Source organism: Miniopterus schreibersii (assembly GCF_964146895.1).
Source record: "Miniopterus schreibersii genome assembly, chromosome: 2".
NCBI lineage: Eukaryota > Metazoa > Chordata > Mammalia > Chiroptera > Miniopteridae > Miniopterus > Miniopterus schreibersii.
This window is the reverse complement of record NC_138102.1, coordinates 145657330-145682672: the sequence shown is the minus strand read 5'-3', so window position 1 is coordinate 145682672 and position 25343 is coordinate 145657330. Positions and strand designations below refer to the sequence as shown.

Here is a 25343-nt window from a genome sequence, read left to right as displayed (position 1 = left end):
CACCACACAATTGTCTGTGTCTATGGGTTATGTACATATACATATAAATTCTTGGTTAATCTCTCCCCACCCACCCACCCCCGCCTTCCCTCTGAGATTTGTCAGTCTGATCCATGCTTCTATGTCACTGGATCTATTTTGTTCATCAGTTTATTAAGTTCTTTAGAGTCCACATATAAGTGAGATCATGTGATACTTGTTTTTCTGCCTGGCTTATTTCGCTTAGCATAATGTTCTCTGGGTCAATCCACACTGTCCCAAAGGGTATGAGATCCTTCTTTATAGCTGCATAGTATTCCATGGTGTACATGTCCCACAGCTTTTTTACCCACTCACCTACTGAAGGGCACTTGGGCTGTTTCCAGATCTTAGCTATTGTAAATAGTGCTGCTATGAACATAGGGGTGTATATATTTTTTCCGGACTTAAGTTGTTTTTTTTTGGGGGGGGGGGTGTTTGGTCTTTGAATCTAATAGTCCATTTCAAATATTTTTTTAATTAAAAAATGTATTCAAAACTCTATCCAATTAATCAATAAATGTTTTTGAAATACAAAAGTCCTCACACTAAAAATGTTCTAAAAATTGAAATATTCCATAACTAAGATTTAATGTGAAACTTCTTTTAGAAATCTAATATATTTTGTGGAAAAACATAACATGACTACCATTAATATGTCCTCTTTAGGGGGCAAAGAAAAAAAAGAGAATTTCTGAATCCTTGTAGAAAAGTCTGGGTTTGTCATGCTGAGAAGGAATGATAATGACATATTAAACCTAAAGTTGAACAAGTCATAAATTTATTCAAACTGGAAATCTTTTAAAGCAAAATTGAATTAAGTTTATATTTATACTGTTCATGTTAACAAAGTAAAATCTAAGCCTTACCTTAACACAACCTTCCAATGCACTGACTTTAAACACTGCCTGAAAAGGTTTCCGGTCAATAGGACATGAAGCCAGTGTCTGAAAAATGATTAATAATTTATAACTTTAGAAATGTTTCTTTAGAATAAATCAAAATTAATCTATAACAAACACATTTACGATGTTTTCCACCACCAGAACAGGAGACAGAAAAATATTTTTTTCTTCTTTCAAAGGTGAAGATGAAATACTTTCTGCCAGTATCACGCCTCAGAGTAATAAATACCTTAAATTTATTGTTTAGTTCATTCAAATACTTACTGAGCATCTACTGTATGCTAGGTAATTGGAATACAATGATGAAGAGAGAGAACATCTCTATTATTAAGATAATACCTATGAAGAAGACCTGCTTGTCCCATTGAGAACTACTGTTACAATGAAAACAGAGCTGGGCTGAAATCAACAGCTCTGATCTAAAGCTCTTGTGCAACTTGAAATCAGCTGTAAAAAAATGGCATGTACAGGTTCCTTACAGATTTTAATATTCTATGACAATATTGTCTCCAAAAATTAATTATTTTGAATAGGCAGTTAAACCAGCAATAAAATTTTTCTTAAAGATATGAAGAAAATGAAGGATTCCTCCACTTCTCCCCTAGCCACCTAGATGCCCTCTCCAGAAGTAGTTTCTTATATATCCTTTTGGAGATAACCAATGCATATATATGTGTCTCTTTAATATAAAAATATATAATTAATTCAGATGCTGAACTGAATTTTTTTTTTCTCAATTATGTACCTTAGATTAGTTCATATTGCTATTTCAGAGCTGCCTCATTCTTTTCTTTTTTTAAAAGCTGCCTCATTCTTAACAGCATGGTATGCCATAATAGTTTTAATTTTACATTTCCTTTTATGAGTTTGGTTGAGCATATTTTCATATTTTTAAGAGCTATTCAAATTGCTTTTTTAAAAAAACTATCCCTTGATGTCCTTTGACTAGCTTTTTCATTAGGTTGTTGGTCTTTTTCAAAGAATTGCAGGCACTTTATAGATTAAAATAAATTGTTCTTTAATCACTCTGTGGTTCTACATCAACTTTATTTTGATGTAAATATATTTCCTATGCCTTAAAAATTAATGTGCCTCAACTATAATTAAGAGTTTCTCTGATAATACTATTAAATACTTGTATAGGAATGGGTTTATATTATCTAAACAATTTAAGATGGAGTTGTCTACTAGAATAGAAGGGTAGATTCTGTAGCTTATGAAGAAAATACTAAAAGGTGATTATTATTAATACTATGATTTAATGATAACTTAAAAATAATTCAAAAAGTAAAACAGGACTTTAACAATTTAACAGTCTAAAAGACCACAGATAGTAATGGAATTTTGATAAATTATCTTATGTTCCCTAGTGAAAAAATGTTGTGATTTTTACCATTCTGGACTTTGGCACATATCAAGATATCCTTGTACAAGTACAGGTGAGCCAGACTATGTGCAGCCCTTTATTATATAATACATTTTCACAAAGCTCAAGACTCACTTTGGGAGCAGTCAAAATATAAATTGAGTTACTTTTATTACTCTGTTAAAATTAAGTAAGTAGGCCTTGATAAAATGCCTTACCACATCTGAATTTGGAAATGTGACCTTGCTATATTAAATCGGTTCAGACTGGTAGAAGCCAGATCAGCTTACTTCTAAGTACTATGGATTTAAGATACTATTACTTTCCCTACAGAAAACTTAACCTTAAGAAGCTTTACTACAAGTAGCGACAAAGTTGCCCACATCTTTTTAATAATGCACTGCAAGTAGCGGTTCTAGATCAAAGAACTCAACATCATGAATACATGACTGCTGTTTACCACATTAGCATTTACTATATGTAATTCTTATTCTAGAGCTGGGGTGGGGAACCTTTTTTCTGCCAAGGGCCATTTGGATATTTATAACATCATTCGAAGGCCATACAAAATTATCAACTTAAAAATTAGCAATGAAAAAAGCTTGTAGATTTATTGAATTTCCAGTCCCACTTGCAGTTGCCTTGGCAGGGCCAGACCAAAGGATTTCAAGGCCTGTATATGGCCAGAAATCCACCCCTGGGCTAGAGGTTATATTAGTACATTTATAATTCCAAAGAATATTTATAAGTAAAAACTTTTAAGTACTTCTTATTTTTACCAAAGTTTCAAAATATATTACTTCTTTTTTGTAAGGTAAATTTTGAGAAACTTTCCTAAAAAGATAAAATAAAAGATGAAAATGTGTTTCCTTCGATGTTTTTTAAAAAAACTATTAAGATATGTGTAAAGGCTCTGGATTTATATTTTACTTTCAATGCCTGTCCTTGGGTATAACCTTCAGTAAGTTACATAGCCTTTCTGTGTCTGTTACCATCATAGTGAAAATGGGGATAATAATAGAACTTATTTCTAAGGTGTTTATGGGGGGAAAAAAGAATTAATAATCTTAGGAGGGTGTGTGGTATATACTAAGTATGATATGGAGTCCATCAACTAGCTTCACTGGACTAACAATAGCCTGGTCCATTAACAAAAAGATAATCCACAATATGATGCATATATAGTGATGGGCAAAAGTAGGTTTACAGTTGTGAATACGCAAAACAGAATAAAGCTATTGTAATAATCATAACCTGCATGTCTTTTTCCATATGAACTGTAAACCTACTTTTGTCCACCATGTACATGTGGGACATAAGCTCTTAATGACTTTTTGTTGGAATTTTAAAAGTTCACAACATATGGAAATTCAAAGTTTATCATTTTATTATACCTATTTCAATATGTAACACTAAGATCCAAAGAAAGCCACTCTGTGTTCAAAAAATGTATTCTATATCAGATGCATTGAATCTTTCAAAAACTCTGAAATTACACAATCCCATTTTCTTCTTTATTAAATTTCCTCTGTTGACATCAGCTAAATGGCACTTTTTCCTTTACAGTGTTTGAACTGACAGTTTTAACCTGAGCCATTCCATCTGGATCTATTTTAAATAATGGGGTTCTGAATAAGATTTTGTTTTTATTCTTTTTCCTTAAGCATAACTGCCATGGATTTATATGGATTTATCTAAGGTTTCATTTGAAGGGTTCCACTGCTATTATAAAGACAAAAAGAAAGAAAACAGAAAAAAAAAGTAGTAGCAGTTGGAAAAACACTTCTATCTATTATCACAATCTGCATATACTTACATTTCCTAAAAATAATCTAGTTAACACTAGAAAATATGTTAATAGATTTTCTTTGGTGAGGCTCAATCAGAAAAATTTCTTAAAACCAAGTTATTCTCTCCAAGTTAACAAAAGCGTAGCTCAGAAAACAAGCTACCTAGAGTAGATAAAATATCTTTGCTATGGCTACTGAGAAATGATGATATCCATTTCTGACCTGAGAACAGTTCAGCAAAGCATTTCAAAGGGGAAACAGAAAAGAAATTCAGTTATTCTAAGTTAAATCTTTATGGCATATTTCATCAAATTTAAAACAGATTTTTAAAAATTAAGCAGATCTTCAATTTTTTTTGTTGCTGTATACTGTAGGAAAAGTATAAAGCTACTTCAACACATACCAAAGTTCAAAGACACACCATCATTAATAGATACTCATAAAGTGATGACCAAATAGCTATAACAGAAAGGTTTTACAAAAAGATTTAAAAAAATTGTTTGCACTGTCCTAATTTTAAGGCATTTCCAAAGGTACTTCACCCTTAGATCCAGTAGATATACCCATTTGGAAAAATCCAGACATTTTAATTTTAGTTTTCACAGTTTGTACCACTAAACTAATTTAGTTTTTAAGTTGTGTGGTTTTTAAAAAATCACATTTAAAACTAACGTAGAAATTTTTTTAACACACCTACCCATTCTGCTTAAAATAATTTTAGTTTTGGAGAAAATTACCCCAAATTTTGTTTTACTTACATACAACAAAAATAAATACCCCTTGATTATTCACCATTTTGATTCCTATATACAACAAACATACCCTTAATTATTCACCTATTTAAATAAACATGGCTTTCATTTCAATAATTTTAAAGTATCTAATTTAATTAGTTTCATAATCAAAGCAGTCCAATATCACCATTCAACTTTGTGATACAGCTACAAAATGTAACAGAATTTGATCATGGCTTTACATTATAATGTGTATTTTAAAACAGAGCTTACATTTTACTGTGAATGCTCTGTGTCAGTTAAGGAGGCAATTTTGATAGGAAAAAAATCTTCCTAATGATTTCAGTAAAACATACCCTAGTATTCTGAAGCGTTGTAAATTCCCAGCTCAGACAAACCCATATTTAAATGTAAGAACAGGAAACCTTCCTTATTTGGGAATTCAGGATTCTTGATTTCTAATATTTCTTGCTTCCTGCTGCTGCTCTATCCTCAATCACAAAGGCTGCCTACAGATAGCCCCTCCTAGAGAGAGAGAAGCAAGTGTTAAAGATAAGTGCTTAAAGACTAAAGCTCAGTACCTATGCTTACTTACATCAAGATTTGTCTGTTCATGGGAATCTCTAGAACGTCTATCTCTCCTACTAACAAACATAGCACATTATATAAAATTTCAGTTCAAAATCAAATAAAGATGATTTAGAAATGCATACCATTAGAGGTTGATGCTTATTTTAAAACTATTCACCAGGATCTATCCTTTCAAATTGATGGCTCCAAGATACCTAGCCTGGACCAAAGAAAGTGCTCACCTGTAGTCAGCTACATGTTCCCTACCACACACATTTAACCCATTATTTCAAGACACTACTTGTGAATCCACATTAGTGAAAATGTGGTTCTTTGTAACAGCTTTCAGGAATGTATTCCTAAAGGACAAATGGCTATCAGTGAAAATTAACACCAAGGAAGCATTTTATCTAACTACTCAAAGGGAATCCTTTGAGGTTCTCAAAGATACAACAGTTGGGTAGAACTACCTTTAATCTTAATTTCTTTGGACATTTAATAATGAAGACTTTCTTTTTTTAATACAAAAAAAGAAAATTCTGTAAACTACCTGCATATATCATTTTACAAACTCTGATATTTAAAATTAGGCTATATAGAAATATACATTAATTTACCCAACTGATAAAAATACACCATTAAATGTAAGTCTATTACATGTATGCTTTAGGTAATGAGTGTTCACAATGTAAAAATTTTCTTTGTTCTACCAAAGGTTCTTCGAGAAGATTAATCTACAAGGTGAAACCAATGGGGGAGTTGGAAAAATTAGTCACAAGTTCAAGTTCTGGCGAAATCAGAACTAGCAACCTCTCTAACCCATTTTAAGGATGAAGACTAAATAGCTCTAAATCACCTATTGCATAGGTTGTAATAATTAAATGAAATAATGTATTTGACAATGCTTTAGGTAAAGGCAAATGATAAAGTTAAGGACTAACAGTAGCATTCCACAGGTATGTTTAAAATATTATTCACAGAAAAATACACAACAGATAGGTTTGGTTTAGTTCAGGAGTAAAGAAAAATATAAATTTTAGGAAAAACTGATTTAAAAATCCAGACAATAAAATTTTGCTGAATTATGTAATTGGAAAATAGTCTAATCACCAGAATGATGTGTAGATTTATATTAACTGTATAAAGGAACATCTGTATATGAAATACATCAGTAGTCAAGACATAAGTCAGTCATATTTTGATTTTTGGTATTTATTATTAATTCAAAAATATACTCCTCACCTGTCTGCATTGAACACTGTTGTTTGACATCTTCAAGAACTGTACATCACCATAGTAAGACTCTCTTCATTTCTAGTCTCATGAGAGAAAACATACCTTTTCCAACTGTCCAATTTTGATTTCATTAACCTTACTTTCTCAAACTGAAGCTGTCAGCATTTGATATGAAATGGAAGACTGAGATAAATAAATTGAGGGATGATAATCTGCTTATAGTAAGAAAGTTATGACATTTCAAAAATTACTTAAAAGATAAGAAAAATATTTTTATTACTTAAAAGATAAAAGAACCTTGGTGGATATAAAGAACCTCGCAATCACATATATTATTGCATGTCCCCTTAAATAGAGAAAAAACTCTTGAACACTTCAAGCATAAAATGTTTCCAAGTTCTCAAACTTTAACCTTTTAAGAACCTTTCTTGGCTACTTGCCAAATCATAAATCCTATTTTCTTAACCAGTGTGTGTGTGAAGGAGGTATCTTCTTGTCTATAGGGGATCATAATTATGATTAGTTGTCACTACCACAGCCATTTGTCAGACTTCTTGAGCCTTTACCTTTCTAATTGACAGTTACACTCCGCTTAACAATGGGGACATGTTCTGAGAAGTGCGTCGTGCTATGATTGCATAGTTGTGAGAACATCGTAGAGTACCCTTACACACACCTACACTATATGGTACAGACTACTGCTCCTAGGCTATAAGCCTGTACAGCACATTAATATACAAAACGGCAGAGACTAAATCAAGCACAAGAGAAAATGATGTGCTCAGACACATACTATTCACAAGATGTATGACACTGCTGCCAGTTTAACATAGCAAACTTTTTTAAAATAGGTACAAAGAGTACATTCTAAAATAATAATAAGCCCTAGCTGGTTTGGCTCAGTGGTTAGAGCGTCAACCCTTGGACTGAAGGGTCTCTCTCAGGTTCAATTCCAGTCAAAGGCAAGTACCTTGGTTGCAGGCTCAGTCCCTGGCCCTGGTGTAGGGCGAGTGTGGGAGGCAACCAATCGATGTGTCTCTTTCACATCGTTGTTTCTCTCTCTCTCTCTCTTCCCAACCACTCTCTCTGAAAAAGCAACAGAAAAAAAATATCCTTGGGTGAAGATTAAAAAAAAAGTATGGTAAATCATAAACCAGTAACACAGTCATTTATCTTAGCGTTATCAAATATTATGCACATAATTGTATGTGCTGTACTTTTATATGACTGGCAGTGCACTGGGTGTATTTACACCAGCATCACCACGAATGTGAGTAATGCATTGTCCTATGACACTACGATGGCTATGACTTGAAGGCAATAGGGATTTTTTAGCTCCATTATGATCTTATGGGACCACTGTTGTATGCATGGTCCATAGGTGACCAAAATGTCATTATGCAGTGCATGACTGTACTTTAAAATGTGCAAATTCAGACAACCAAAGTTAAACTTGTGTGCAAGTTAAAAACTCTCAATATGTTTAGACTATGTTTTGGCTCACAGAATGGGTAAAATAAACAACCTTCTGAGTGGCTCATAAACTTTAGTGTATTTGCTCTATACATACTTCATCAGTTTAAAGGCTTTCTTTTGTTTAGTTTCAGATTCTCAGCTCTAACATTGATGCTTTAACAAATATTTCAACTTTCCTTAAGTGTCAATTATCATGTCTTTGTTGGTTTTTTAAAATATATTTTTATTGATTTCAGAGAGAGAGGCAGGGAGAGGGAGACAGATATAGAAACATCAATGATAGAGAGCCATCAATCGGCCACCTCCTGCATGTCCCCTGCTGGGGATTGAGCCCGCATTCCAGGCATGTGCCCTGACTGGGAATCGAACTGAGATCTGGACCATAGGTCAATACTCAATGGCTGAGCCAAGGTAGCTGACACCACGTCTTAGTTTAGTTCGATATTCTATTTCTACAATTTTATAAACCAACAGGCTTACTTATTACCAGTTCCTTGAAACTAAACATAGTTATAGTAGACATGCTTAACCTGAATTTGTTCTAGTCCCCTCAAGTGCAGGCAGTTAAGCTATGGGCCATTTAGGCCACCACAGGTTCCATTATCCTGAATCTTTTTGCTCTAGGTAAAGTGGATTTTATGAAGTACCTAAAGACTAAGTTCAGTTACTTAATCACTTTAAAGTCCTTCCATGGCTTTTGTTTTAAATAACCAAGGAACCAAAATTTGAGAGATTGTCCATTACAGAGCAGAATTTCTTCAATGCCTAAAATGTTAAGATGAAGATAAATGAGTCCTTTTTGGTTCTTGATATCCATTCTTAATCATATTTCAATGAACCTAAAGCACAAATTTTCAGACAGCTCAGCTGATCTGAAAGACATGTAAGACTAGGAAGAGGATCCTGAATATATTTTGTACTGTTTTCTTACTATGTATATTTCCAACTGCTGTAAATCTATCTCACTTTAGATTTCTACCTTCCTATTAAAAGTAAACATTAGTAAAATTTTAAACTATGGATCAACTTTAAAAAATTATTTTAATTTCAGGTTATCCCTTGAGATATTTAGAAACAAATTAGCATTCAGAATCCTTGCCTTAATGATCAAATAAACACTGACATAGTGATTTAAATGAAAGAACACAGACATTTAATTCCTAATCCTGAAATCCAAAGTAAACTGTATGCCTTCTCTTTAAAACAGGAGAGGTTTGAGGAAAATGAGAGCAAAGAGCATAATAACTAATAGCCATGAAAAAAAATACATACACTCAGTAAATCTAAAATTTGATTGTTTTTTGGTCAAAGCATATATATGCTTCAAAACAAATCCAATTTTTATCACACCAATAAAAGATTCAAACTAAAAATTTAGTTCAAAGACTAAGTGATTTTGTTATCCAATTTATTATATATAATGAACAATTTTTTAGTAGATTGTGCTCTTCTTAATGCTCTATTTAATGGTATATTTAACTGGTTTGATGGCTGCTATCCCCATTAGGAACAATAAAATAATTAAGGAATATTCTGTTTATGCTCCACTTTCATGGTTAATTACTTTTATTTAAACAATATCACAACACTCCCACCTTACCCTCATCACAATTTATGGTAATACAGCAGATAAGTACTATCTATTAAAAGCAATTTGCCTTCAACAAAATGTTTATATCCAAAGGAGTAACACAAAAGAGGAAAATATTACATGCAAGAAAGTTACTGACTGCAACACCATGTATATTACCAAGTATTTTCAACTTAAAAATATTCAACAAGAGTTAAAAACATAGATAAGTTTAGCGCTGTCTGGTAGGGTTAAGTATGTACATAGTGTACAACCTAGTAGTAGTTCCACTTCTAGATACATCCCCTAGAGAAACCTAGAGCACGTACACCATAATAAAGCTATGGTTGTATGAAAGATGCATGTAAGGAAGGATGGAGAATTGTGTCTATTTTATAAATTGTAATTTTCATTGAGAAAAACACATACTCAGATTATGTTGTTGAACCTCACAATTACATAGTCACTGAATACAATCTTATGAAAAGCACTGAATTAGAGCCTTCTACCCATCTGGTAATACTGCTTCTCTACTGGAAGCAAAATGTCTATTTGAAAATATTTAGCTTTCCCTCCTGGGAGCAGCCCCGGCCTCGGCCTCTCTTTCCTTCAAACTGAAGTATATAGCACTCCCATTTCAGCCTTTACAACCATTACTTTGAAGATAAGCAAGAGCAACAAAATTTGGCCGCCGGGCCTCTGCGACTGGCCCGGTAGGGGAACTTCCGGTCGTGGGGGGGGGGGGGGACCCCGAGATGATGCTCCAGGGCCCCACGATGAGGACTTCTCCCCTGCAGGTTAGAAAGCTGATGCCCTATGGCCCATTCATTTGTTTGGAATCTCAGAACGCCTCTGGAGTGTCCTTTTTTTAAAAAAAAATTGCACTGTTGGAGAGAGAAACAAGATAGAGGCGTAGGTAACAGCTGCACCCACCGCCTCGACGCAACCACATCAAAATTACAAATAAAATACAGAACCACCATCCCTCAGAGCCTCCTGAAATCTGGCTGAACAGAAGCCCTACAACCAGGGAACTGAAGAAGCACGGAGACCAGTAGGCGGGGCGGAGACACGGGCGGATCAGGGCTGGATGGCGGAGACACGGCCACGGGCCCACACCCAGTGCTGCGGTTGAAACCTGGGAGGGAACACAGGCGGTGGGGGTTTCCCGGAGTGACGGGTCCCAGCCCCACAGCAGGCCCCCAGCCCAGGGCTCCAGGGCCGGGAAGAGACATCCCCACAACTTTGGGCTGTGAAACCAGCAGGGACTGTGGCTGAGGGTCGCGGAGGCTGCGGGAGCCCCAGCAGCATCTCTTAAAGGGCCGGCGCACGGACTCACTCGGATGCGCTCCCTCTGAGCCCAGCGCCCGGCAGCAGCTTGAAAGGAATGTGGGACACCTGGGGAGGAACTAACCTGCCTGAAATCCAGGTGAGAGGTGGAGGGGCAGCTTCCTTCCAGGCAGAAGAGCTGGCGGCGGCTACTGCTACTTTGGCAAGTCCTCCCCGCACACAGCCTGCCGGCTGGGGCCACATTTGAATTGCCAGCACCAGACTCACACCTTTGGCCTCGCCCCTCCCCACCTGCAAGCTCATCCAGGCTGTTTCTAATGGCTTTCCGTGCAAGTGGCCTCTTGAGCCTTATGCTTAGGACTTTCCTAAAATCTCTCAAACAAGCAGCAGCGGGCCCCATAGGGCTTGATAAGTGGCCCCAGGCCTGGCACTAGCGGCAGCCTGCATTGGCTCATAGCTTGGCCTCTCCTGGACACCTCCAAGCCCAGCACAAGTAGCAGCCAACTATGGTTTGCTGTGTAGCTCGTGCTGGGTGGCCCTGGGCAAGGCACTGGCACAGGCTGACTTTGCACCTCCCGGGAGGCCCCAGAGACAGTGCACCTGGTGGTCAGACTTGACCACGCTGGATTACAACCCTACCACATCCACGAGTGACACACTCAAAGGGTGCACTTGAACACCAAAGCTCCACTGAAGCAAATCCTGCTCCACAGGGGTGTCTCCAGCACAGCAGCTCTCTGGCTGTAGTTGCAGTGGGTCCTCAGAGCTGATTGGTCTGGGGGTCAGTTCCTCCCAGTGACACCAACAGCAACCAAGGCTCAACTACAACAGGACAGTGCACACAGCCCACGCAGGGGAGCACCTGGAAGGCCCAGCTCAGGTGAATGGGGAGGCTGAGCCACTGGACCCTACAGGACACCTACTACACAAAGTCACTCTACAAATTCCAGGAGACATAGCAGCTCTACCTAATACACAGAAACAAACACCAGGAAGCAGCCAAAATGTGGAGGCAAAGAAACATGTCACAGAGGAAAGCACAGAAGAAATCTCTAGAAAAGGAACTAAATGAAATAGATCCAAGCAAGCTAACAGATACAGAGTTCAGAATAATGGTTATAAGGATGCTCAAGGACATTAGTAAGAGTATGACGAAAATAATTGAGAAAATCGATGACATAATAACGGACCAATTTGAAATGAAGGCTACACAAAATGAAATGAATAACTTACAGGGAATCAACAGTAGAGTAGAGGACGCTGAGAATCAAATCAGCAATTTGGAACATGAAGAAACAAAAAACACCCAACCAGAAGAGCAAAAAGAAAAAAGAATCCAGAAATATGAAGATAGCATAAGGAGCCTCTGGGACAACTTCAAGGGGCCCAACATTCATATTATTGGGGTGCCAGAAGGAGAGGAAAGAGAGCAAGAAATTGAAAACCTATCTGAAAAACTAATTACAGAAAACTTCCCTTATCTGGGGAACACTATTACTGTGAAATAATTTATGAAAGGCAGTGTCAACTCTTTAGACTGACTGGAATGAAATCATGGTAGGAAACTAAAATACAGTAGTATTTAATACTTACTTAAAATTTATATTAAAACTCACCTCTGCCCATTTAAGAATACAGGTCATACAGAAGACATGATTACAGTTTTCTGGGAAACCAACTTCCTTCTCTAATAGGCAGTTAAGACATATTGGACATCTGTCAGCTTCACTGTACAACAGACCAGTGGCAGCAGTATTATCTTTGTCTTCTTCACCTGAAATGTAAAGCAGCCATATATGCTTTCAAGGTCTCCAGACCAAATGACTTCTGTGGCAGTATCATGGACTAGATACTATAAAGGGCCTTTCTACTACAAAGTAATTAGATCTAGACACATTATAATAAACATACTCATTAAGCACAATACCCCCAATATTAATTTTTATTTTTTAATGAGGAAGTGAAAAGAAGTTTTCATGAATTTAATTTTAAAATAATAGTCACATGGTTGAAAAATTTAGAAGTAAAAAAAGGTTATATGGTAGTGACAAATCTCCCATTCATATCTACACCTATCCATCCAGTTCCAACCAACATTTCACAACTTTAGTTTCTTCTCTGTTCTTCCAAAGATTTTTTTAATGCATAGACAAGCAAATCTTAATATATGTCCTTTCAAACCTCCTTCACACAAATGCTAGAGCACTATACACACCAGTTTGCTTTTGTTTGTTTGACCTACTGATGAACATTCACTTGTTTTCAACCTTTGGCTATTACAACAATGCTGCAATGAATAACTCAGTCATTTCACATTTTTAATAGTGTATTTATAGGATTAAATTCCTAAAAATGAAATTGTTAGATCAACATGTATGTACATTTCTAATTTGAATAGATAGAAATTATACCCCTTAGGGTTTGCACTAATTTAAACACCCACCAGCAATGCAACCAACATACAAAGTTATGTATTGCTGACTCCAAAGTAAATAAAGGAGCCCAACCGGGCGTGGCTCAGTGGTTGAGCGTTGGCCTAGGATCCAGGCAATCGGGGTTCGATTCCCAGTCAGGGCACATGCCTGGGTTGCAGGCTCCATCCTCAGTCGGGGGCGTGCAGGAGGCAGCCGATCAATGACTCTCTCATCACTGATGTTTCTCTCTCTCTCTCCCTCTCCCTTCCTCTCTCTGAAATCAATAAAGATATATTAAAAAAAAAAAAAGTAAGTAAAGGAAACATCAAGATTCAACATAAAACAGAAATAAAGAAACAGTCAGCCAAAATGTTAACAGTATACACCACACAAATAGAAAACCTGGGATTGTCCTGGGAGCAAATGTCCACACTAGTGTTCCGATCTCGTGACTAACACTTAGGACAACCTAGGTGGAGAAACTGTTTTTGATAGGCTCCCATAGTAAGCCAAGACTCTCAAATGGTGCTAGGCTCCCATGGTCAGCCAAGACTCTCAAAGTGGTTCCAGCAAGGGTTCAGGGAAAAACAAATACAAATCCTCTGAAGGAAAGCATCCCTAATTTAGTCCCCCAGGATTCCACAGATTAAATTTATCAAATATGAAGTAATAATCAAACATTATCAAACCCAAGAAAAAAAACTGCCTTGAGTAAGAATAAGCAGAAACAATAATTTATTTGGATTTATTTATTTTTATATTTATATATCTTTATTTATTATACATTCATTTAGATACACATTGGCTTCAAATATAAGAATTTTCCAATATTACATAGAATGACTGAACAGCAGACTAGACCTAGAAGAAAAAATATTTGTGAACTGGAAGAGAGATTTGAGGAAACTGTCTAGAATGTAAGAGACACACAAGGTGATGTAACCTGTGAAAGAGAGGTTGGAAAATGAGGTCAGACCAAAGTCTAACATACTAATTGAAGTTTAGAGGAAAAAGAATAAAGAAGAGGCAATGGCGAAAGCAGTAATGACTGGGAAAAGATAAAATAAACAAAAACCAAAAAAACCCCACCATGACCCAACAGATAAAGGATACACAAGGTATGCTATACAGAAGAAATGAAAATAATCTGTGCCCAGAAACAATGTAGCAAAACTGTAAAACATTAAAGGTGAAAACACTATTAAAAGCAAAAGAGGGAAAAGACAGGTTATCTAAAAGCCAATGACAATTAAGGCTGAAAAGAGATTTCTTGACAGCAAGGAAGAAAATTTTAAAATGGCTAAATAAGTGATAGGAAGGGAAAAAAAATTATCAATCCAGAATTGTATATCTATCTTTGAATAGTTTCGAAGAGGAGAAAATAAACAGAAAAACTTAAGAGTTAATCACCAATAGACTTTTCAGTAAAGTAACTTAAGGTTTTTTCAGAAGAAAAGGAGTGGAGAAAAACAATCCCTCAAATATCTGTATCAAATATAATTTAACTTGTGTTCTGAAAAAACACAACAAAACACGAAACCAAACAAACAAACAAAACCACCAAAATGATGGATGAATAACCTATAAATGTAGAGTAGGATGATCAGAGTTAAAGTGTTCTAAGGTTCTGTTGGCAGTGAAGATTAAATAGTAACTTTCAAAAATATTAACTTCAGACAGAGGAAAATATCAATTCTATTTTAAAAATAAAACAGAGAAAGTATGTACCTCCTAAACAAGTAGGGAGCGAAAATTTAGGAAGAAAAAGAAAAAAGCTCAAGAAACCAAAAACCTTGATCAATTGAAAATAAGACATGTGAGGAGGGAAAAAAAATGTGTGCACTTCTTATTCAAGCAGCTTATTTCAGAATTTAAGAATAAAAATAAGTAAAATAAAAACTCCTTGTGTATTATGAAGCGTATACAAATGAACAGTTCGAAAACACTAAGTTTTGCTCTCCACACACAAGCATTATAAAAATGAAGTTACCTTCCATATCTTCATAATCCTGATCTCCCACACTTAGGGTATAGACAGTTTTCTTCTTCATTTCTCCTTGAAAAGGGGTTTCCTATAGGATGAATTATAATAGAAACTTTTAATGTATGCCTTCTCTCAATAATATAAAAAAAGACCTAAACCTGGAAGAAATTATTTTACACATAAAAGAACACACAGCACAAGCCTGTAAATTCTGTGGCTAATCCAGTACACTTTTATACTCCTTGCCATCAGGCACACAGTCTTACTGAAAGGAAAAGACTTACATAAGTATTAAGCAACAAAGACTAAATGATAAATTGTGTGGTCAGACATAAATATAATTGGAGCTTAGAAAAAAAGAGATCAATTTAGACTAGATTTTTCACTAAAGGTGATAAGTTATATATATTGAGGAGTTCACGGCAACAAAGGAGCAATGTTGCCCGGCTGGGCGTGACTCAGCAGTTGAGAGTCAACCTAGCATCCAGGCAATCGGGTTTCGATTCCTGGTCAGGGCACATGCCTGGGTTGCGGGCTCAATCCTCAGTCAGAGGTGTGCAGGAGGCAGCCAATCAATGACTCTCTTATCATTGATGTTTCTATCTCTCTCTCTCCCTTTTCTTTCCTCTCTCTGAAATCGATAAAGATATATTAAAAAACAAAACAAAACAGGAGCAACGTAGTAAAAGGAAAAAAATAGAATTTAGTTAGGTCAGTTTGACAAGAACAAGAGTGAGTGAGTGAGTGAGTGAGTGAGTGAGTGAGTGAAAATGTGTGTGTGTGAGAGAGAGAGAGAACTGAGGAAGGATGAGCACGTATGACAAAAAGTTCATCTGAAAGATTACAATGAGTAACGAAAGTAATAAGCAGAGCAATGTAAATCAAGTAGGGTTAGATTATAGAAGTATCTCTAACGGCTGGCTGTGAAGTTTAAATTCAATCTCATAGATTCCCCTGAAGACAACTGACATGATAAAAGTGAAGTAAATGAATCTTTTGAAAGAATTACCTGCCAGCAAAGCACAGAATGGATTACAGTGGGAAGATATTAGAAGCCGAGAGATTTGCATAGCTAGGGTAACTGGCTGTGAAGTGAACAGAAAAGAAAGAAATTAAAGAGCTGAGAATTTCTGAGATTTGATGACTAAATAAATACAGGGAAGAAATCAAAGATTATTCTGGCCTAGAGAACTAGAAAAATGGTGATTACAAGAGGCAAATGAGAAACGTGGGAAAGAGAATTAATTTGTTAGTCAACAGGAACAAATGCATGAGGTAAAATTGTTTTTTAAATCAACTCTTAGAATTCTTTCTTGAATTGATACAAGACGTGATTGCAATGAACTATTCAAACACATTTTGGATTATCTAGGCACAAGAAATCACCAGTTTCTTATCTGTTATTCTCCCATTTGTATATTAAGTAATTTTTATTAGTTTCCTAAATAATTTAAACATCCTAGTTTCTACATTAAAAGAATCTATTGCCCAGGAAAATTCTCTATTAGGTTAAATACGAAGAAATGCAAAGGCCTGACTTTGGTCCCAAAACCAACTGTAAAGCAGAAGATAAAAAAATTAGTAGCAAATATAAAAATAATTTAAAGGTTTTAGTGGGTTAAAAATCTGAAATGAGTCAGGGTTAGAGTTACTTAAAAAGAGGTGATTCAATCACAGCCTACCTTAATAAAAGTAGAATGTCAAAAACAAGATGTTGTTCGCAGCCTACATGTGCAACATCTGTTTTAGTGCTAGTGCTGTTCTTTAGGGACAAAATAGTGACTGTCCAGGAAGATGACTAAAATGGTGACAGCCCTGGAAACCGTATCATATGCAGAAAGGTAAGGCAGTAAGAATGTTTAACCTGAAAGAACCTAAAGATTAAGAAGAAGGTTAGCAGTTATCTTAAAATGGAATGGGCTGTTCTGAAGAGAAGTAGAATGATCTATCAATGAAGGTATTTAAAGAGAGGCTCAATGACATATTGTGGGATTTTTTTTAATTCAAAAATTTACTGAGTGCTACTGACATACTATTAGGCAATGCTCTAAGTAGAGAACTGATTAAGACAGAAATTCCTGCCTTTAAGTCTACTGGTGGAGATAAAATAAACAAAGTAAAATATCTGGTGTGTCAGATGTTGAGAAGTACTGTGGAGAAAAAAATAAAACAATACAATTATTTTTAAAAGCCATACAATTAGCATGGCTAATAAGTGAGAAAGTGGAGAAATTGTTATTTCATACATAGTATTTAGAAAAAGCCTTTCTAATAAAGTGGCATGTGAATTAGCAACCTGAAAGAAGCAAGGGAGAGAGCTATGTGGGTATCTAGAGGAGCTGTATTGTAGGCAAAAGAACAGCAAATATGAAAGTCCAAAGACAGAGTAGAGGAGCAGGTCTGGTGTGCTCAAGGAACAAAAAGAAATTAATGCAGTTAGAATAGAGTGAAAGAGAGGAAAAGTAGATAAGGAGAGAGGTGATAGAACATAAAGTCATGCAACACCTTAAAGACTAAGGTAAATACATTTGCTTCTTTGAGTGAGGGGCCTGTGGATTTTAAACAGAAGAGGTGGCAAAGGGAAAAGCAGAGGCCAGCAAGGGGACTACTGCAATAATCTAGAGGGGACATGACAATGGCTTGTACCACAGTAGTAGCAAGGGTGATGAAAAGTGCTCAGATTCCAGCTGTGTTTTCAAACGACAGCCATAAAGATTTGCTGACAAGATCAAACGTGGGGTATGTGTTAGAGAACAAGAGACCAGGATAATTGTGAAGTATTCTGACATGAGCACTAGAAATGATGGACTTGCTGAGACAGAATATTACTTTAAAAATATTCAGATAGTTGCCCGGCTGGCGTGGCTCAGGAAGTTGAGCATCAACCTATGATCCACGAGATCACAGTTTGATTCCCAGTGAGGGCACATGCCTGGGTTTCTGGCTCGATCCCCAGTGGGGGGCTGGCAGAAGGCAGCCGATCAATGATTCTCATCATTGATGTTTCTACCTCTCTCTGTCCCTCTCCCTTCCTCTCTGAAACCAATAAAGACATATTTAACAAACAAAAATTCAGATAGTCATATGTTACTCTACTTGATATTCACCCAGAAAGAGTATCAATATCACCTGGGAACTTGTTACAAATGCAGGATACCTCAGGCACCACCCCACACCTAGCGAGTAAGAATCTGCATTTTACCAAGATCTATAAATGATTCTTATGTACACTGAAGCTTAGGAAACAGTGTTCTAGACAACTTCCCAATTTAGTTGATTTTAGAGTCATACTGTGTTCCTGCCTGGCCAGCGTGGTTCAATGGTTGAGCGTCGACCCATGAACCAGGAGGTCACAATTCGAATTCAGGTCAGGGCACATGCCTGGGTTGTCGGCTTGATCCCCAGTAGGGGGCGTGCAGGAGGCAGCCGATCAATGACTTTTATGACTGATGTCTCTATCTCTCCCTCTCTTCCTTCCTCTCTCTGAAATGAATAAAAACATATTTTAAAAAAAAAAATCATATTTTATTCTTGTATGATCTATAATTGAGCATAATTCTTTATTTGGGGGAAGTCTATAATTGAGTGTAATTCTTTATTTGAGGAAAGCCATATTGTAACCTCTCCCCCATTATCCTAAATATCTAAAAATAACAATATATTTAAGCTGGAGTTAATTCAATGTGGTAAAAGTCAATTTGAAAATCAACAATATTTTTAAAACATAGGAAGTTTTCACAAGATGTAATATACCATCCTTTCATATAGCTAAATAATTTATGTCCTATTGAACAATTAAATCTACACTATTTTCACATTTCCTCCATTAAGAATATTAAGCTTAGCCCTGGCAGGGTAGCTCAGTTGGTTAGAGTATTGTCCCAATATGCCAAGGTTGCAGGTTTGATCCCCAGCCAGGGCATATGCAGACATCAACCAATGAATGCACAAATAAGTGGAACAACAAATCAATGTTTGTCTCTCTCTCTCTCTCTGCTCCCCTCCTCTCTCCAGTTCAACAATTTGCAACTTGTTCATGTTTATATGTTCTAGCTGACTAGACTCTACGTTTTAATCTAAGGATCCAGGGTTTTTAATACCAGTTCTGCTTTGAATTTCCAGTAACAGGAACACAGGAATACAATAGAGATTCATGGTCTTAGCCAATAATTTGTGGACAATAAAAGACCTGAAATAAGATGTGCGTGGCCAGGACTATCCTTCCTTGTGGTTTGTGGAAGAGTTAGATATAACCTGATTTCATAATTAACTATTTATGACTCACTCTATAATTATAAGTCATAGTCTACCTAAACTACTTATTAGTTCCACTAAAAAGTTCTGTAAGTTAACTATCTATCAGTGACAATGAACTTTCTTTTAATTTTGGTTTACTTCAAATAAATTTCTAAGAATGGATGTTCCCGCTATAATTTAGGTAAACTCTGTTTACTTTTCAGATTATTTTAATTTGCAAATTCCAATCTTTAATGTCTCTTCCCAGGTTCTACCTTTCCAAGCTAAAATATTTTTAAAGTCTATTATCCCTAATGTAATTATCTTAGAGTACTTCTACCTTCCAGGTTGCCCTTTTCTATTACCTCTGTTACATATTGAAAATACCATTCCAAATATGTTCATAAAACAGTTGGGAAGAATGAATGATCTAACCTCAAAATTTTATTTATCATAAAAGCCATCAACTTTTAGAATGTGGAATGAAAAAAAGTACTGACACAAAACAGTTTTCAGGGACTTAACACTCATTTTCTCACATAAACCCTGGAATACATGGAAATGAGAGCCCCAGGCCAGCCATTAGAGTGCATTCAAGCAACAAAGTATGTAAGACAGTTCAGTTCTCCAGAACAGTGCTGCCCAATAGGGAATTGTTCTATCAAGCACTTGAAATGTGGCAAGTGAAGAACTAAATCTTAAATTTTATTTAAGTTTTAATTAATTTGAGTAATCCAATCTGGCTACTGGCTACTGTGTTAGACAACATAGCTTTAGGATATAACTACCATCCTCTATAAAAGAAAACTGCTTCAAGTTATACTGGAGATACTGACAATGTATTTTCTACTGCAAGCAGTTGCTTGGGGCGCTTCAAGGAATCAAAGGACCACAGGTTCCTGGTAATAGAAACTAAACTTTTTAGCTTTGGCTGGCTCCATTTAAAATTCCTACCCTTTTTCTCTTCTTCCCATCTTTTCCTCTTCCCAAGTCTTTTTCCTTCCATCTACTATAAAACAGAACTCCTTTCCTTTTCAGTTCACTTCAAAACTCCCTCTTCTTGCTTCCTCCTACAGTTCTTCAAGCAAACCCACAGTATCTGAAGATATCAACATCCTAGTTATGACTACAATGTTAGAGGTCCAACAGACATAGATTCAAATCCCAACTCCACTAACATGTAATAAGTGGCTGTTATTATCACTGCCAGAAAGAATAGAAAAATAGGGAGGGGTAGTGAAATTGCCCAATTTTTTTGTTTTCCCTAGACAAAAGTGAAAGATAAAGGCAAATGCAGGACTGAAAAAATACAAATCGACATTTCTGACTAACAAACTAATCACTCAAGTCTAGTACTATTTTGTCAAAAGGGCACAATCAGATCCTTTGGGAACAAAGAAAGAAGAAGGACTTAAGACTGGCCATGAGGAAGTTTAATACTATTTCCCACCCCATTCCCACACCCAATCCTATCATTACAGACTTTACCATAGAAAGGCACTGATATGATAAATGGGAGCCAGGGTTGAATGAAAGGGATACTGAGAAAAAGTAAGAGCTGTCATTATGTTGGGCACACTTACACCACATTCAAAGTGCACTTCATAAAGATTCTAAATGCTATATTGATTTGTATGGCTAAAGTATTCAGAGAATCCATAAAGATTCTCAGAACCTCTCATAGATAGTCTATTCCTTTTTATTCTTTATTTCCAGTCTTCTATCCAAGATAAACCAGTCCCCAAATTCAACCCTCTGTCCAAAAAAATTCAATTGAAAAAGAGGGGGCATTCAGTAAGATACTCAGAGTGATGTATTTCAGTCATTAATGACTTAGGCACTGGTGTCAGGCAAACTTGTGCCTATGATATTGTCTAGCAATAGTAACCATTCAAATGTTAACCATTACGATTAATGCAGGATCTTCCATCCCAACCCCAGTCTTAAAATAAAACCGTTAAGTGCCTCCCAATTATCTACTCAAAAATTTGATCCTACCTGTAAGTATATTATTTTCCCTTGGAGAAACCATGAACAAGGCTACATTTTAATGATGTCTAGGGAGGGATTCTTTCCTTTATTATAGGCTAATGGTAAAAAAACTGGCTGAGTATTTTTATAAATAAATGTTGTTTAAACACAGCCATGTTTATTCCTTTACATATTGCCTATGGCTGCTTTTGCACTACTATGACAAAATTGAATAATTGCAACAGAAACCATACTCTGCAAAGTCTAAAATAATTTCAATCTGCCCATTTTAGAAAGTTTGCCAACACTATTAAACACTAAAGAAGATTGCCTAGTTTGGAGATGTGGTTCAGGTCTCATTACAGAGGGCTACTCCAGCTTTCTTAAGTATAGGCATCTATCTACATTTGTATTCAACCTGTACTCTGGCACCACGGCTACTTATTACACATTTTGAATCAATGGTTCTACAATGTTGTCTTTGATTTCCTTTAAAATTCCCTTGAAGGCTATGTAATTTTGTTGATTTATCTACATTTATTTTATCAATCTGGCTTAAACTATCATGAATATTTGCTCTACTGCCTTCAACTTGTTCACTTCAGAATAAGGTTAAGGCTATTAACTCCTTCAGCTTGATAGTTATTTCCTTTCCATGTTCTCTGCTACATAAATCAACTGACTCCTGCTTCTGATATGTCACTGTTGATTTTTTAATCTCTTGCAGGATGCTCCCAAAGTATTTTTTTCTTCCTGATTTCCACCCTCTAACAATTTTGTCAGACTTTTTAAGTAGACTTCTTTGTTTTAGGTGGGCTATTCTGACATGTGTTGGTTTAAAATATCCTTCACCTGCATGTTTGGTGCTGGAGCCTGATTACTCTTCATACAGAGACGGGAATGTGCCTTTTAGCATAGGATTTAGAAAAACTCTCTGGTTTTAAACTTCAGACCTTAATCTCTTTAAATCCTGTGTTCTCATCTATAAAATGGAGATATAGTAACCACTTCAGTCGTTATAAAGGTTAAACTACATAATCACATAATCCATTTAAAGTGCTTAGCACAAAAGAAGTACTCAACAAGCATACATGCACAAACACACGAAAATCTCCCCACCCCAAATGGATTTTAGATATACCATGAGAAATCTATATGACTCCAAGATTAGGTTTTCATTATTAAAAAAAGAAAACTCCTGTATTTCAAAGAATATCTACATATAGAAAAAACCAGTATGAGTAAAAAATTCACAAAATTTAAATTGTCATATAGCTTTTCAAACAGATCTTATAGTACAAACATAAATAAATTCTTTATTCTACACTGATAATATTTATTAAGATTCTGGTTTATCTGGAAATAAAAACGTTAAACCAAGACACAAAATCTAGGGCTAAAAAGTAAATAATCCTAGGATTTTTTTATCCCATTTTCTGCTTATAGGAGATAAAACGGTAAATAGCTGTAACATATGGCAACTCCAGAAAAAAAAAAAAAAAAGAGCGGGAGGGAGAGAGATCATGGTTAAGCTATAATCACAATACTGTACGTGTGTCACCATCATTCATTCATTCATTTTCTAAGAGTGTCATTTAAAGTGTATTTAATAAGTATACAAATATTCACAAGCCTTCTTACCCTTAAGATTCTTCAGGTCGAACAGTCAGGTAATCGGTTTTCCATCAAACTATTCTAGGGAGAGAATTATGAAAATTAGTCCCATTTCACTTCACTTACACTCAGCTGCATCTATATTTAACTTGAGTTCAAAAGAAAAGAGAACAGGAAAGTATAAAGAACGACTTACTCCAGAGGGCCTCCGGATGTGAGAAAAATTTATTTAGAATTTAAGACATTTTAACAGAATAACTGTATGCCTTCAAATATGAAGACACACATTGGTGCTGAAGACCAACAATAATAAAAACACTTTATTTAGTGAGGGAGGAGCACAAGTCACTTTCAGCACACAGGAAAAAGTGAACTGAAAACAAAGTAAAAGAAAATTAGAAAAAAATGTATCCCAACAAAAAAATCCACACACACACACACACACAAATCCCAGAAACCCAATAACTACTAGAATTTAAATTATTTCCTGAACTAAAGATCTTAAGTATCCTTAACCAGTCATCAGTTTTCTTTATCCAACTAGGCTCTACACCAGACTCCCCACATGTCTACAGCTTATTTCTAATTTATTCATTCAACAAATATTTAGCCAGTTTCCCCATTTCCTAGGCACCACTAGGCCTTAAGCACTGACATACCTGACAAAAACAAAACCCAACAATTACATTACCGTATAGCAGGTACAGTAATGGGGGTAAGCAGAAGATATTATAGAAACACACAATGAGCACCAAATCCTTTCAAGATATATGTGTGTTTGGAAAAAAGGCTTCTCAACTGAGACCCAATGGATTAAAAGTGTTTTTCTAACTATTCTCCCCTATTACAGCATTTCCATTTTAAAGGACTCAGAACTGGAATTATAAATTTTAACATGACAGTGAGGACTTTAATTTTCAAAACAAAGGAAAGGAAGGATACATGCAAATGAGAGCACACAGGTCAGCTGATGTTCTGGCCATGTTAGACCTTTTCTATGGAAATGACCAGTAGGTAAATGTGCCTGATTCCACATCATAAAGGCCTATGGCCAGAAAAAGCTTTTCAGACTAATTGTTGAACATATTTATTGGTGGAGAGAAGTTATCTTTTCTCTTTCTTCAACTTTCATAAAACAGTACACTTTCACAAATTATCTGAGTATATTCGTTATCTAACTGAACACTATGAATTAAACAAACAAACAAACATAGGTCTTTAGTAAACAAAACGCTTGTCCCTTCAACACACCAAGTTCTCTCTATTTATAATCACAGCATTTACATTTTCCAGCACCATATTTTTTCAGTTAAAAATAAAATTCTTAACCAGGAAGTAAAATGCAGAACCAGATTAGGCAATCTATTTATAAAAACAGCAACAGAACTTTTACTTCTACCAATAGTTTCATTACACCCAACTTATTAAATACCAATAATAAAACTGAAATGGATATGAAACTCAGAATTTCAACTGTTGTTTTAATGGAATCATTTACATGCTGCTAAGATCTGAATATTTGTATCCCCCCACCCACCCAATTCATACGTTGAAATCCCAACCCCTAATGGCAATGGTATTAGTAAAAGTGGGGCCTTTGGGAAGTGCTTAAAAGTCATGTGAGTGGAACCCTCATAAACTGAATTTATACCTTACAAAAGAAGCTCCAGAGAGATACCTAGTCCCTTATACCATGTGAAGATGCAAGAGGAAGTCTGCAACCCAGAAGAGGGCCCTCACCCAAATATGGTAGCACCCTGATCTTGGACTTCCAGCCTCCAGAACTGTGAGAAATCAATTTCTGTTGTTGATAAGCAACCCAGTTTGCAGTACTTTGTTATAGCAGCCTGAGCATGCTCTGACACATGCTCTGTTTTCAGTTACTATTGCAGGCCCTGGAAATACTTTCTAGTTCAGATTGTAAAAAAATTATTAGTGATTTGATTGCCTGTCAGCAGCTGATCAACAAAAGAAATTTCTAGGAAACTTTCATATGCAATTCCTTCATTATGGACCTATCCAGAAAAAGGCTTGTTTTCCAAACACCATTCACTGACGAACAAATAATCCTATATATATATATTGTTGTTTACCAGGTAAATTGAAACCAAAGATGAAGTCACCCATACTTGTAGGTCTTATAATACAATCTGCCTCATATGCTTCAGA

General features: G+C 35.8%; 1 protein-coding gene across 6 annotated transcripts in view; it reads right to left on the bottom strand.

Moving 5' to 3' along the window:
• Positions 1 to 25343, bottom strand: part of SCAF11 (SR-related CTD associated factor 11) — a 69213-nt gene that overhangs the window by 26366 nt on the left and 17504 nt on the right. For 4 of the 6 annotated variants that reach the window (XM_081130542.1, XM_081130544.1, XM_081130546.1 and 1 more), the window contains exons 2-5: positions 23202 to 23255; positions 15360 to 15441; positions 12572 to 12729; positions 888 to 965 (exon numbers count right to left, since the gene is read on the bottom strand). In XM_081130542.1, coding sequence (XP_080986668.1) covers positions 888 to 965; positions 12572 to 12729; positions 15360 to 15420 — 297 coding nt within the window. In that variant the 5' untranslated portion in view covers positions 15421 to 15441; positions 23202 to 23255. Of the gene's footprint in view, positions 1 to 887; positions 966 to 5169; positions 5306 to 12571; positions 12730 to 15359; positions 15442 to 23201; positions 23256 to 25343 lie in introns of those variants that run through there. The other 2 variants (XM_081130545.1, XM_081130547.1) reach the window with 2 other exon arrangements.